The sequence below is a fragment of the Oncorhynchus mykiss genome, chromosome 10 (genome assembly GCF_013265735.2).
Source record: "Oncorhynchus mykiss isolate Arlee chromosome 10, USDA_OmykA_1.1, whole genome shotgun sequence".
Classification (NCBI taxonomy): domain Eukaryota; kingdom Metazoa; phylum Chordata; class Actinopteri; order Salmoniformes; family Salmonidae; genus Oncorhynchus; species Oncorhynchus mykiss.
In genome coordinates this window covers 41,190,164-41,206,268 of record NC_048574.1, presented here as the reverse complement: position 1 = coordinate 41,206,268, position 16,105 = coordinate 41,190,164, and the positions used below count along the sequence as shown (strand labels likewise).

General features: G+C 45.2%; 1 protein-coding gene across 5 annotated transcripts in view; it reads right to left on the bottom strand.

The window, feature by feature from the left end:
• LOC110533888 (roundabout homolog 1) overlaps positions 1 to 16,105 on the bottom strand; it is a 210,398-nt gene that overhangs the window by 33,860 nt on the left and 160,433 nt on the right. For all 5 annotated transcript variants that reach the window (XM_036990289.1, XM_036990290.1, XM_036990291.1 and 2 more), the window contains 2 exons: positions 11,679 to 11,836; positions 7,841 to 7,961 (listed from right to left, as the gene is read on the bottom strand). In XM_036990289.1, coding sequence (XP_036846184.1) covers positions 7,841 to 7,961; positions 11,679 to 11,836 — 279 coding nt within the window. The remainder of the gene's footprint in view (positions 1 to 7,840; positions 7,962 to 11,678; positions 11,837 to 16,105) is intronic.

The window sequence follows — 16,105 nt, the reverse complement described above, 5'->3', positions numbered from 1 at the left end:
TGTGGTGTCCTCCCATGAACACCATTCTTGTTTAGTGTTTTACGTATCGTAGACTCGTCAACAGAGATGTTAGCATGTTCCAGAGATTTCTGTAAATCTTTAGCTGACACTCTAGGATTCTTCTTAACCTCATTGAACATTCTGCACTGTGCTCTTTGCAGTCATCTTTTCAGGATGGCCACTCAGGGAGAGTAGCAACAGTGCTGAACTTTCTCAATTTATAGACAATTTGTTTACTGTGGACTGACAAACATCAAGGCTTTTAGAGAAAATTTGGAACCCGTTCCAGCATTATGCAAGTCAACAATTCTTAATCTTCTGAGATCTCTTTTGTTCAAGGCATGGTTCACATCAGACAATGCTTCTTGTGAATAGCAAACTCAAATACATTTTGTGAGTGTTTTTATAGGGCAGGGCCGCTCTACCCAATATCTCTAATCTCGTCTCATTGATTGGACTCCAGGTTAGCTGACTCCTGACTCCAATTAGCTTTTGGAGAAGTCATTAGCCTAAGGGTTCACATACTTTTTCCAACCTACACTGTGAATGTTTAAATGATATATTCAATATAGATAAGAAACATGCAATAATTTGTGTGTTATTAGTTTAAGCACACTGTTTGTCTATTGTTGTGACTTAGAGGAAGATCAGATCAAATTTCATGACATATTTATGCAGAATTCCAGGTAATTCCAAAGGGTTCACATACTTTTTCTTGCCACTGTATATAAATAGTGGAAAAAAACGGTCCTAGTATCGACACCTGCGGAACACCTTTATGTACCTCATCTGTCACTAAGATAATCATGAAAGCGTGAACAGGCGTCAGAGCTCAGTCCCATAAAGGGCAACTTATTCAATCAAATAGCATGATCAACAGTATCAAACGCTTTGGACAGGTCCACAAGCACATTTAATTTTAGTGTCTAAAGCAGGGTTACTCAACTCTTACCCTATGAGGTCCGGAGCCTGCTGGTTTTCTGTTCTACCTGATCATTAATTGTGCACACCTGGTGTCCCAGGTCTACATCAGTCCCTGATTAAAGGGGAAGAATAAAACAAACACAGTGGAACTGGCTTCGAGATCCAGAGTCGAGTTTGATGGGTCGAAAGTATGACAAGATCATGAACAACTAAAGTGGTTGCTGCAATTGGGCTATACCCAGGCCTAAACCCTGATTGGTTTGCATTCATAATACATTTCTCAGATAAAAAAAAAAGCAAAGTTAGACATTTACCAAGGATTCAAGAATCTTAGCTGGACAAGGAAGGCTTGAAATGGGGTGGAAATGATAAGATCAGTACTATCCACGCCCTTATGGAGTGGCAGCACAAGAGCTGATTTACATACTTTTGGAATATGTCCTGATAACAATGTTAAATAAACAATTTGGGTTATTGAGCCAACAATGATGCAGACCGGGATCCAATTGGTAAATAGCCTAAAAGAAAAGCTTTGACTATAATCTCTGATCATTCAGTAAGTTTCCCCTATCGGCATCCAACCCAATATCATTGTGAATAGGTTTAGAAGTAATTTCAAAGAGATAAATAAAATTGTGATTAAATGCACCAACGATGGCATAACTTTTTTGTTGTTGTAATAAGGCCCATGTTTGAATTAATTTGTTCTGGCAGAGAGGAGGAAGTAGAACCCTTTAGGGATTTGACAGTTTTCCAGAATTTAGCTCTCATTATAATCCAAAAAAGCGGTTCCATAATAATCAGATTTAGCCTTTCTGGTTTGTCTTACACATTGATTCCTCAGTTCCTCAGCTTGCAAGTCCGGGCTTAAGCCTGTGCTCCTGGCCTTGACCCAAGCATCATCTCTTTCATGAATGACTTCTGATAATTCCGGAGTGTACCAGGCATTCCATCTACCTTTAACCCTTCGTTTTGTTTAAGGGAGCCTGATCATCCACAATAATACTGAAGGCATCTGCAAAAAGGCTCAAAGCTAAATCAGGTTCAGGGATAACTGAAATACAATCAAGGATGTCACTAAAATAGAGATCTTGTAAAGAAGCCTGTTTTAAAATTCCTCTTTGTGATGTCACGAGGCTTAGATTTTTATATTATCCCATCTCTAACACAATAGCAAACTAGTTAACTCCTCGAGTGCACAAAGGTTAGCCGAGGGAGGACGTTAGACCTCTTTAACAGTTATTGATACATTTTTAAAATATTGGTCGACCGAGTGTCGTCTGTCCTTTCGACCAATCTATTGGTTAAGATGTTAAAACGTGGATTTTTCCATATATACAGTGCCTTTGGAAAGTACACACAATGCCCCATAACGACAAAGTAAAGTATTTTTGCTAATACCACATTTTGTTAAGTATTCAGAGCCTTTACTCAGTACATTGTTGAAGCACCTTTGGCAGTGATCACAGCATCGAGTCTTCTTGGGCATGACACTACAAGCTTGGTACACATGTATTTGGGGAGTTTCTCCCATTCTTCTCTGCAGATCCTCTCAAACTCAGTCAGGTTGGATGGGGAGCATTGCTGCACTGCTATTTTCAGGTTTCTCCAGAAAAGTCTGGGCTCTGGCTGGGCCCCTCATGGATATTCAGAGACTTGTCCCGAAGCCACTCCTGCGTTGTCCTGGCTGTGTGCTTAAGGTCGTTGTCCTGTTGGATGGCGAACATTCGCCCCAGTCTGAGGTCCTGAGCACACTGAAGCAGGTTTTCATTAAGGATCTCTCTGTACTTTGCTCCGTTAATCTTTGCCTTGATCCTGAAAAACATCCCCACAGCATGATGCTGCAACCACCATACATCACTGTAGGGATGGTGCCAGGTGTCCTCCAGACGTGACGCTTGGCATTCAGGCAAGTAACTTCTAATGCCATTGCCAATATGTAAAAGTAGCCTAAATAAAGCCAACAAATAAAAACATTGCAGCCCACAGGCAGAAAATGTCCTGATAATAAATCACATTGGCTACGCATGGCCTGTCTGCAAGGACACATTGTATCAACTGTTAACTTGGCCCAGCCAAAAGCTCCTGCTACCAAACTTGCAACATTGTATAAAATATTCTGGGCCCTCAGAGTTTCCGCTCCAGTGAACAAGGGATAAGAAGTAATCAGGTAGTTTTATGATGTTTCCACCAGATCAGAGCATGCCATTTTTCCACCATTTCACGCTGAGTGTTTATCGAAAGGGAGAGAACTCAAAAGATTTTTCAAATAGGCTACGTTGAGGAACGATTATCATTCTCAATGGATGTAAGACAATCAGAAAAAGTGTCAGATCCCCAAATCAACACAGTTATAGGTCTACATTTGAGCGCAGACCAGGTAGCCTAGACCTACTTCTATGTGTAATCAGATGTGTGTTCTGACACAAGATTTACAGGAGCGCTCCAAACAAAAGACAATTCATAAATATACAACTTTTAAATGGAATAAAATAAACCAAACCTTGTTTCTCACAAGTATAGCATAGGTTGTGTACTCTGCAAACAACGTGTCCACTCCTAGAATGACAACGGTAAGACTATAATAATAATATATTGAATGCAGTAACAGAAATTACCGTAACCAAACAAACATTGTAGATTAGAAATTATGGGAATTAACAGTAGGGTAAATGTACAACTGGTGATAATGGTGTGCCATCCCCGAGGCCTCCGCAATAGATTAGTCCACTCAGAAAGGCATGAATCAGACAGGTGTCTCGTCTGACATAATTTAAAAAATATATATTTGCCACTGCTCGACAAAAAATAAAATAGCGGTCGACCAACAGCCCATCAACCAGTCGACTAAATGGGGTAAGCCCTAATACAGTTGAAGTCGGAAGTTTACATACACTTAGGTTGGAGTCATTAAAACTATTTTTCAACCACTCCATACATTTCTTGTTAACAAACTATGGTTTTGGCAAGTCGGTTAGGACATCTACTTTGTGCATGATGCAAGTCATTTTTCCAAAAATAGTTTACAGAGAGATTATTTCACTTATAATTGTCACGCCCTGGTCTTAGTATTTTGTGTTTTCTTTATTATTTTTGTCAGGCCAGGGTGTGACACGGGTTTATTTATTGTGGTGTGTTTTGTCTTGGGGTTTTGTTAGGTATTGGGTTTGTGGCTTAGTGGGGGTATCTAGCATAGTCTATGGCTGTCTGGAGTGGTCCTCAATCAGAGGCAGGTGTTTATCGTTGTCTCTGATTGGGAACCATATTTAGGCAGCCATATTCTTTGAGTGTTTCGTGGGTGATTGTTCCTGTCTCTGTGTTAGTTTGCACCAGTTTAGGCTGTTTCGGTTTTCATTTTATGTTTATTGTTTTTGTATTGTTCGTGTTTCATCTTCATTAAAGATGTAGCGAATTAACCACGCTGCATTTTGGTCCGACTCTACTTCACCTCAAGAAAACCGTAACAATAATTCACTGTATCACAATTCCAGTGGGTCAGAAGTTTACATACACTAAGTTGACTGTGCCTTTAAACAGCTTGGAAAATTCCAGAAAATTGTGTCATGGCTTTAGAAGCTTCTGATAGGCTAATTGACATCATTTGAGTCAATTGGAGGTGTACCTGTGGATGTATTTCAAGGCCTACCTTCAAACTCAGTGCCTCTGCTTGACGTTGTGAGAAAATCAAATGAAATCAGCCAAGACCTCAGAAAAAAAATGGAGACCTCCACAAGTCTGATTCATCCTTGGGAGAAATTTCCAAATGCCTGAAGGTACCACGGTTATCAGTGCAAATAATAGTACGCAAGTATAAACACCATGGGACCAAGCAGCCGTCATACCGCTCAGGAAGGAGACGCGTTCTGTCTCCTAGAGATGAAAGTACTTTGGTGCGAAAAGTGCAAATCAATGCTAGAACAACAGCAAAGGACCTTGTGAAGATGCTGGAGGAAACAGGTACAAAAGTATCTATATCCACAGTAAAACAAGTCCTATATCGACATAACCTGAAAGCCAGCTCAGCAAGGAAGAAGCCACTGCTCCAAAACCTGCATAAAAAAGCCAGACTATGGTTTGCAACTGCACATGGGGACAAAGATTGTACTTTTAGAGAAATGTCCTCTGGTCTGACGAATCAAAAATAGAACTGTTTGGCCGTAATGACCATCATTATGTTTGGAGGAAAAAGGGGGATGCTTGCAAGCCGAAGAACACCATCCCAACCGTGAAGCACGGGGGTGGCAGCATCATGTTGTGGGGGTGCTTTGTTGCAGGAGAGACTGGTGCACATCACAAAATAGATGCCATCATGAGGTAGGAAAATTATGTGGAAATATTGATGCAACATCTCAAGACAGTAGCCATGAAGTTAAAGCTTGGTTGCAAATGGGTCTTCCAAATGGACAATGACCCCAAGCATGATTCCAAAGTTGTGGCAAAATGGCTGAAGGACAACAAAGTCAAGGTATTAGAGCGGCCATCACAAAACCCTGACCTCAATCCCATAGAAAATATGTGGGCAGAACTGAAAAAGCGTGTGGGAGCAAGGAGGCCTACAAACCTGACTCAGTTACACCAGCTCTGTCAGGAGGAATGGGCCAAAATGTAGCTTATTGTGGGAAGCTTGTGGAAGGCTACCCAAAAGCTTGACCAAAGTTAAACCGTTTAAAGGCTACCAAATACTAATTGAGTGTATGTAAACTTCTGACCCACTGGGAATGTGATGAAAGAGAAATAAAAGCTGAAATAAATCATTCTCACTACTATTATTCTGACTTTTCACATTCTTAAAATAAAGTGGTGATCCTAACTGACCTAAGACAGGGCATTTTTACGAGGATTAAATGTCAGGAATTGTGAAAAACTGAGTTTAAATGTATTTGGCTAAGGTGTATGTAAACTTCCGACATCAACTGTAGATTTCCCCCCAAACAAAGGCTTAATAATAGTAGCTTTGGCAAGGAAAATGGATTTCAGTAAAGAGACAGATCAATTATTTTGAATAAGAATGGCCACTCCACCACCTCTAACCTGTCTATCACCTCCGAACACATTATAACCCTCCATATTAATATCAGAGTCCAGAATGTCCCCAGAGATCCACGTTTCAGTCAATAGAATGTCCGGATTCGTCCGCATAGCCCAGATCTTGATGTAAACCTGTTTTAGGAAGTAAGCTCCTAATGTTCAGATGCATCAACCCAAGTCCGGGTTTGGCCGGTGTAGGTCGTCATTGTAAATAAGAATTTGTTCTTAATTAACTGACATGCCTAGTTAAATAAAGGTTAAATATAAACATTTAAAGTCACATGGAGTCTCCAACTCAAACTACATTGAATAGGCTGTTACAGGGCTTGTCTGAATGTTGATGTTGATGGTTGATATTGATATAGACCTGGCCTATTTGGTCTATCTCTATTTGTAATAGAGGAAAGAGTAGACATTGGAATTACTTTTCCAAAGTTGGCACCATAGGCCCGAAGGTCGCTGCCAATGTCAATATGAGGATCTCTCAGAGTAACCAATGACGGAATGTTATAAACTGACTTAAATGGGCTTTAGTTGCTATCATGTATTAGCCCAAGCCCTCTGCATGATTTTAAATTTAAAACTAATAGCACTGGGTGAGCAGACCGCAGTGGGCTTCTCTATTGACAACAGCAGACCTAAGAGCGGAGTTCAAACGAATAGGTGCAATATTACAACTGATAACACCCCAGGCAGTATAGATAACAGTACGATGATAACACCCCTGGCAGTATAGACAACAGTACAGTGATAACACCCCTGGCAGTATAGACAACAGTACGGTGATAACACCCCTGGCAGTATAGACAACCGTACGGTGATAACACCCCTGGCAGTATAGACAACCGTACGGTGATAACACCCCCGGCAGTATAGACAACCGTACGGTGATAACACCCCCGGCAGTATAGATAACAGTACGATGAAAACACCCCTGGCAGTATAGACAACCGTACGGTGATAACACCCCTGGCAGTATAGACAACAGTATGGTGATAACACCCCTGGCAGTATAGACAACAGTACAATGATAACATCCCTAGCAGTATAGACAACAGTACGATGATAACACCCCTGGCAGTATAGACAACAGTACGATGATAACACCCCAGGCAGTATAGACAACAGCACGGTGATAACACCCCTGGGATTATAGACAACAGCACGGTGATAACATCCCTGGCAGTATAGACAACAGTACGATGATAACATCCCTGGCAGTATAGACAACAGTACGATGATAACACCCCTGGCAGTATAGACAACCGTACGGTGATAACACCCCTGGCAGTATAGATAACAGTACGATGATAACACCCCTGGCAGTATAGATAACAGTACGATGATAACACCACCGGCAGTATAGACAACAGTACGATGATAACACCCCTGGCAGTATAGACAACAGCACGATGATAACGCTTAGAAAGGATGTGAGGTATTACCTGAGCGGTGCTTGGACTGTCTCTGAGTCAATATCTTAACTGGGCAGGAAGAGGAACGGATGAGAGTGGGGCGTAGTAGTGGGGGTACAACCTCTCCAGGACAGCAGAGGGGTGGCAGGGGTCAAGCTGGGGCGACAGGGTCATCCTGAGTTTGGGCTCAAGTGAAATGGTCTGCACAGCTGTGGGACTGGGTGACATTGTTACGTAACCTCTTGCATTAATGGATTATGTGCCAGGGAGAAAAGCTTTTACCTAGGGGGACAGGCAGCCTCAGACTCTTTGACCTTCACTGTCACAACTGAGACTGACTAGGTGGCTGAATGGGACTGAGAGGCGGAACAGAGAAACAGACTCCAATAGAGGGACGGACCAACAGATGGCTGGCTGGCAGACTGGCAGACTGGCAGACTGGCAGACAGACAGACAGACAGACAGGGTCTTACCTAGTACAGTCAGTTCGGCAATCTCGCTCTCCCTCTCTCCCACCATGTTGGTCCCCACACAGATATATTTCCCTGCATCACTCTTCCTGGCGTTGGTGATCATCAGCTTCCCACCGCGGATCTGACAGATGGAGGGAAGAAAAGTAGAAGTTGTAAGGTCATTTGTAATTGAATATAGCATGTTACGCTTGCAAATACTTGTAATTCCCTAAATACTATTTGATGCAACAATTTGAGGGCTTACACGATTCTAGAGCGTCCTACAATATAGAGGATGAAATGATGACTTTCCATCTGTCAAGCCCAGACAGAGGTCTGTCTGGTAGGTTTAAGAAGCAGCAGCTTTTAGGGGTAAACAGTGTGTGCATTCTCATCTGGCCCGGGTGGCTGGCTGCGTGGCAGGGAGGGCAGTGCCTGACAAGTTTATTCCGCTGACAGTTGGAAGCAGAGAGCCCACAACCCTTCAGGCCTCAGAGAACCACTGCTACAGCACCAGCCCAGAGATACTGCACTGGGCCACGCAACAGGATCGCTGTAATGGGAAATAACTCTGGACTGTTAGGTTGGAGAATTATGTTCTTTTCAAAGCAGCACTTATAATTGTGGAATCAGGTTTTCAAAGAACATAACCAAATCATGTATATGAAACGGACAACTATTAAAATGTATTGAAATAGGGATTGCTAATAAAATGTAACAAAATCAAATGCTGTTGGTTGTGTTCACATAGCTGCTGGTGCAGCAAAATGTTTAATGACAATACAGGAGAAAGAGCGGTTTGGTGGGGTGCAGGAACCCCATTTTCCAGTCAGGTGCAGTGTAGAGTGACGTTGGCTAGTGAGTGGTGGGGAATCACAGGGCAGCAGAGCGTGTCACAGAGGAAGGGAGTAGAGGAGTCGTAGAGGGGCCAGGCCTGTGGGCCAGCAGGTTCCAATCTTAATGTGTGTAAACCAAGCTGGGATGACCAGCCAAGCAGTCACAACTAATCCACTCACAGCCTGATGCTAAAGCAGCCTCGCCCCTATCTCTGTCCCCATACACTACCCCCCTGGGCCAGGACCTGTTCCATGTTCCAACCCCTGTAGTGCTGGACACTTTTGAAGTGTCATCACATTACCCTGCATTTGATGGGCGCAAAGGCGACGAGGAGTGTGATACCTTTAGTGAGTGTGTGTGTGTGTGTCTTTGTCGGTGTGCATTCTGTCTGTGTGTAGCAAGACCCGGAGTGGTTCGTACAGTATAGAGTAGTGGGGGACGGGGTGAGGGTGGCGCAGCGAGAGGCACATCTGGAGCTGCAGTACTAGTCCAGAGGAGAGGCCTGAGAACAAAGAGACACAGGTCCTTTGAAGAGCTTCTCCTCAGATGTCCTCCTGTCACATCCCTGCACCATCAGCCTGCACACACATTCCTCCAGTCTTACACTCTCTCTCTCTCTCTCTCACATGTCAGACCCACAACAACACCAGCAAATGCATCCCTCCTGTCGTCCTCCTCTCTTCTCTCTCTCTCATACTTTCTTTCCTGTGTTCCCTTCTGTTTTCCTTTTCCTTCATGCATCTGCTTCTCCATCTGTTCCCTCCATCACATAGCGGTGGTGGTGGTGGTGGTGTGTGACTGTGTTCATGTGTTCCATTGAGTTCCTCTGAAATGTGTGTTACACTATACTTTGGTGCCTATCACTATACTCGGGTGCCTATCACTATACTCGGGTGCCTATCACTATACTCGGGTGCCTATGACTATACTCGGGTGCCTATGACTATACTCGGGTGCCTATGACTATACTCGGGTGCCTATGACTATACGCAGGTGCCTATGACTATACCCAGGTGCCTATCACTATACTCAGGTGCCTATCACTATACTCAGGTGCCTATCACTATACTCAGGTGCCTATCACTATTCTCATGTGCCTATCACTATACTCGGGTGCCTATCACTATACTCAGGTGCCTATCACTATACTCAGGTGCCTATCACTATACTCAGGTGCCTATCACTATACTTGGGTGCCTATCACTATACGCGGGTGCCTATGACTATACTCATGTGCCTATGACTATACTCATGTGCATATGACTATACTCAGGTGCCTATGACTATACACAGGTGCCTATGACTATACTCAGGTGCCTATCACTATACTCAGGTGCCTATCACTATACTCAGGTGCCTATCACTATACTCAGGTGCCTATCACTATACTCAGGTGCCTATCACTATACTCAGGTGCCGATACGATATGTAGTGCGATTCTAACGATGCTCATGATTCTATATGTATTGCGCTTCGATACTGCGATTCAATGTTCCAAACATATTGCTCACTCTGTCTGCTGCAGAGGGACAAGAGAGACCCATGAGAAAAATATGTTTGATCAGTCATGGAAATAAAAGTGCTGAAAACATATTGGCAAACTATTAAAAACAAGATGGGGAACAAGTTAAATAAAGGAACACCCGACTAGTGCAGAAATAATGTTGAGACATTGAACAATTAATATTGCAATATATATCGTTAAAAATAATTTCCCGATATGTAACTCTATAAAATGTTCCCCATCACTAACTACACTGCCCTTTCAGAGTTAATCACAGTCCTGAGGACGGAGAGCTGCCACCCACATCACCCCCAACCTGACCCCACTACAATCAATATAGGGTGATATTATGTTACAATATACAGTACTGTCGAACTGAACAGAAACTGCACACCCTCCCTGCCTGCTGTTGATGCATCGCTCTACACCACTGGCAAGCCCAGTGCCCTTCCCTCCCCCATCAATTTAAAACAAACGCTGGGCCACACAATGCGTTCATTTCCACAGCACCAAATCCTACAGCAGACCCCTGGGACTCGGCGTGGTTAAAGAAACAACAACCGTTTTTGGAGTGGATGTTGTGTTAGAAACAAACCATAAAAACAAGCGCTGCGTTGTTTACAGGGCCTGTGGACTCATTAGGAAACAGTCTTATCTGCAGGCCCATTAGTCCAGTGAGCTGAGCCATAGCTCTGAGGCTGAAAACCAAGCTGGCCCTCTGTTTACACTCTGAGCCAGTACACCAGGGTCAACCACAGACATGCCATAGCGACTGTGGCCATCATAGCTACCGTGACTTCACTGCAAGACCTTATTTGACTTGGTATTTTATTACACTATAGTGAAGTTGGTTCCTCATGGAAATGACATGCAGCGCTAAAGACAATGAGGAAGCCATGCAGGCAGATGGGTGTAAATGAGGAGATAACAGGGAAGTACAAAGCCAATGCAGCCTTTGTATTTCCTTCAGAAGGCCCTCCTCCTCTCCTCTACCTCCTTCTCTCCTCCGCATCCCTCTCTCCTCCACCTCCTTCTCTCCTCCACCTCCCTCTCGTCAGCGCGCGGAGGAGAGCTAGTCTGTCCATCACAGCCCCTCAGAGAGAAACTACCTGTCACTCCGGAGGAGGATGAGCCTTGGATCCCAACTCACGAGTCCCCTAGAGCGTATACAGACACACAAACAAACAAACATGCTCGTGTGCGCACACACACCCACACCCACACCTGATTTATTTGCATGCTTCCACAGATAGCCTTTGTTCCAAATAGACATTGATTAGCCAAATCACAGTACAATATGATTACATTATGTTAGTCAAATAGATTATGCATTTGTTTCTCTTCATTATGACACGTCTGCCAACAGAGACACTTTGATCTTCCTGGAGCTGCGCCAGCAAGCAGTGGGGTGTGTGTGCGTGTGTGTGTTGACGTGCCGGTGTGATGCGCAGGCCCATTGCAGTGCTTGCTCTGCTCTGTACAGAGAGAGTTCTCGGAAGCTAACGAAGCCTGTCTTACCGTGATGCGCTCATCCCGGTCGTTGATGTTGGTGCCATCTTTCCTCCATGAGATGGTGGGCTCAGGATGCCCGCGGGGCGGTTGGCACTCCAGCACGGCAGGCTCGCCTGCTGCCACAATCACATCCGCTGGGTTCTGTCTGAAGTCATCACGGAGAACTGTGGAACAGGAGAGAGAAGAGTTTAACGGCCCGCTAGCACTGCAGGTTGAAATTGAACAGGAAAAAGATGCACCAGTGGAACGTTTAGGGTATACCTGTGAAATATTCAAGACTCTTATGGCCAGACTCTAGAAGTGCAAGGACTAAAGTCTGAGCAGAGGCAGTCGATGACAGATCACTTGTCTTGAGGTAGCTGGACATTGTATCGTGCAATAGTGGCCTCCGGGATGGTGTGCCAAATCCCCGATGTTCTATAGTAAAACAGGCCTACCACCCGCTCCGTCTGATTAGACTAACTCTCTACCAGCTGTGTCTCAACTGTCAGTCTCCACTCCAGCCCTGAGGGAACGTACAAACACACAGGCAAACCACTTGCATTTGCATCACAATCCCATTTACGACTCCCCGGACCGTTGTTTGACATGTGAGGTATCCATTGACCAAAATAAAACCTCGCCAGTTAATGTTTCCCCACCTTGTTTGCCCCATCAAACACTTCAGGAGAGATAGGAGGATATTCCGCAAGAGCCATTTAACAAGCTAGCTAGGTGGCAAACACACGCTCAACATCTTTCAAGGTTTAACGGCCATTAGCAATGACTCGATGCATCATACTCAATAACAGCCTGACACAATCGCAGTGTATTGCTAGTTAGTGAGTGCAGCCTGTGGAGGGGAGTGCTGGCGGAATGATGCACTTGTGCGAGGCTCTATACGGACTATAAAGACACTGAGTTTGTCAGGGAGCGACGACGGCCCGTCTACTCCCGATGACATTTAGAAACTGAGAATGTATTGTTCTACAGACACTGGCCCAGTTAACAAAGGCCTAGAGAAGAGAACAGAAGAGAACAGAAGACAAGAGCAGAGAAGAAAAGACAAGAGAAGACAGGAGAAGAGAGACTCCACAGCATTTCAGTCTAGGCCATTACAGTCAGTCCCAGAGTCCCCCAGCCAGCCCAGTGATTGTCTCTCCAGCCCGTTCCGGATGAATGAGTGAGTTAGTGACTACACCCTGAGGGACATCATGCTCTCATAAATTGGAGAAATTCCTCATCCCTTCTCCGCAGCTCTTTTCATTATATTCCCAACACAGTTACTGAAGCCCCCCTCCTTTCTCCCCTCCTCCCTAGCCCCCTGCAGCCAGCATGTAATCTCCTCTGTCTCCCCCAAACCAGATTACATGACATTACATTTCACTGCATAGATTACATTACATTGTCCGACACTTCAATACCAGGCACTATATTCTATGTACACTGCAAGACATTACGTTACATTGTACGAGATTGTAAGACATTCCTCTCTGTGTCTAGGTTGAATTTGTGTACGCACTCAAAAGTGAATAAGGCCTTTCAGCCAATCCATGAATCCTACATGGACTCATTCCAAAAAGCTTCCTGGAAACTTCCAGAATGTTTTAATGAGTATGTTCATATTTAAACTATAACTTCCCAGTACTCCTTTCCAGAGAAACAACATGTTCTGAATGCTTTGTTTCAGTTGGTGGTTATCAAGGGAAGCTGATGCTGTAAACAACGTAAGCCCATCTATGCAAAGCACCAGTGTTGTATCACCTGTATGCAAATGAGCGTAATCACAGAAGTGCCTGACATTTGGGTAGGAATATCATTTGCGTACTCGCTGCTGTTGCTTACAACGCTACGACCTTATTATCGTGACAGAAAAATGATGAAGGTCTGTCAAAACGGTGTGTACTATATTGTTAGTGGCCACGGGAGTCTGAAGACAAAGACATGTGTGACACCATAATTATGCTAGTTAGAGTCCCACTGAGCAGCAGTGTGTTTACCTGAGAATACGGAATGGAATGCTGTTTACCATTTTTACTGCAATGTTTTGCTATTCAATTCTTGTAGGTCAAATTCTTCAGTATTTAGCCTGTGTGTGTAGTCTCTTTTCTCTGTTAATGCCCAGTTTAGCGTAGCTCTGTAGATCTGAGACCAACACAGACCACCCCTCTATCCCTACCTTGTTCACACATACCTCATAAATACCTAGAAACCACAAGTTTAACTCCATCAACCTCTCTCTATCCATAAGCCTTGAACATTACTTTCCCTCCCTCCCTCCCTCCCTCCCTGATCTCCTTCCCTGTATGTTGGTCTGAGTGTGTAGCAAAGCTCAACCTTCTGCTCCACTGTGCTGTGATGTGTTGTATTGTGCTGTGAAGTGTAGGCCAGGCCAGGGGAGGCCAAGGGAGGCCAGGGGAGACCAGCGGAGGTCAGGGGAGGCCAGGCCAGGGGAGGCCAGGGGAGGTCAGGGGAGGCCAGGCCAGGGGAGGCCAGGCCAGGGGAGGCCAGGGGGGGGGGGGGGGGGTCAGGGGAGGCCAGGGGAGACCAGCGGAGGTCAGGGGAGGCCAGCGGGGGTCATGGGAGGCCAGGCCAGGCCAGGGGAGGACAGGGGAGCGGTAATCATGTTAGGGAGTAGGAGACTGTGGAACTCTGACACGTACAGCCCAGAGTCCAGATAGAGAATACTCTTCCCATGGACTCACACTTAACAGCCAAAACGCTGGGGGACATAGCGGTGGTTTGTTACCAGCAACTTTCTGGATTGAGTAACATCGTACTGAACCTCCCCTTTGCACCCTTAACCTTCAACTCCCAGTTCCGTTCCATCCGCTACAGAGTTTGCTGTGAGTGCTTTTCAAATGACAGCCTCAGGGCAAGTCAGGCCCATTTGCTATGCCTCCCCTATACAGTGCATACATATACAGTACGTTAACTTGAATGAGGGATATTAGGAACAGCTGCTGAGACGTCAAATTAGCAAGCAGGGGCTGTCTGTCCTGTCGGCCCATTCGGTCTGTCCTAATGGATGTGACAGTAATGAAGACGTGGAGCTGCTATGCCACACAGCAGCACAAACCAGCCCAGACAGGAGGGACTGAGCACAGAGAGCACTGAGCTCTGGCGGGAGGAAATTGAAAACTACCACCGCAATTCCTCAACTCTCAACATGTACTGTGCAGGATAGCAGAGCTAGCTGACTGAGAGCCACAGGCTGAACTGGAGACAAAGAAAACTCACATCTTACTCAAAATGGCAGGCGCAATAGTCTGTTTTTTGGTCAGGGGCTTGACCACAGACAATCCTTTCCTGTCTCCCCTGGCTGCCAGCTCCCAGCAGCATCACAAGGAGCACATATGTGATTAGTGGGACAGGACTCCAGATCCCACAAACATGCTCCGAAAATGTAATTTTCACTCAATGAATAAGTACACTAGTGTAATCTCATGTCTTTACATGCTAGCACGGCCCCTACCGAAATTGGAAATGGGAGAAGATGATGCAGAGAAAGTTGCTGCCAGAGGAGAGTCACGGAGAGAGAGAGACAGAGAGAAAGGGAGAGAAAATGAGGGTGAACAAATCAGAGAGAGAGAATGAGACAGAGAACCAGAGAGAGAGACCAAGAGAGAGGAAGAGATTTGGATCTCTCTCTACGTATCGCTGAGCAAACTCCTTCTCCTGTTGAAGCGGCTAAATTGTGCTAATTTGGCGGTGGGCTGCGCATAAGCTCTGCCAAACATTACCCATCATAAATAACACAGGATTAAAGCCTGAACAGTCCAGGCCAGGGGAGCCCAGCCAACAGAACAGGGAGAGAGAAAGCAAAGCAGAGCAGAGCCTAGCAGAGAGCAGACGGGAAACAATGAGAAAATACAACATGGGTAATCACTCCCAGATGGCCCCAGCTCTCTCCTCTCAGGCAGGCTGCCCTACTGGATTTGCACGTTCCGCAGGGCGAGAGGCCTGACGAGCAGCGTGGACATGGGAGAACAAATTGGGATGACCCTCTAGTTGGAGGCATTTTGGCCAAACTCTTTTGGTCTCCCGTCTGCTCACCCTGGCCCCTCTGATCTGATCCAGGGAGCAGGGAGAACACTGGCTGACTACAGGCAGTCTACAGGCCTGCAGCTGACTGACTGGCTTGTTGGCTGACTGGGGCCTGATGGGAAACAGCTGTTCCCATGTCACATGATAAAAGGCATTCCTTGTGGGACACAAAAACATGGCTGCAGTTACACTAGACAGGAACAAAAAGGGAGCCATGAGAACTCTTGTGCAAAGAGTCAGTGTCGTAAAAACATGCAATGTTAGCACACAAACAACCTGGCAAGAACCAATGTTTTAAGCGTTGTCGTTAAGTTGCTAAGAACATTATGTGCTTTTACACACGATAATTCACACATGCATTTGTGCCAACGCACACACGGGACACGCACACACACACGGACACAAAA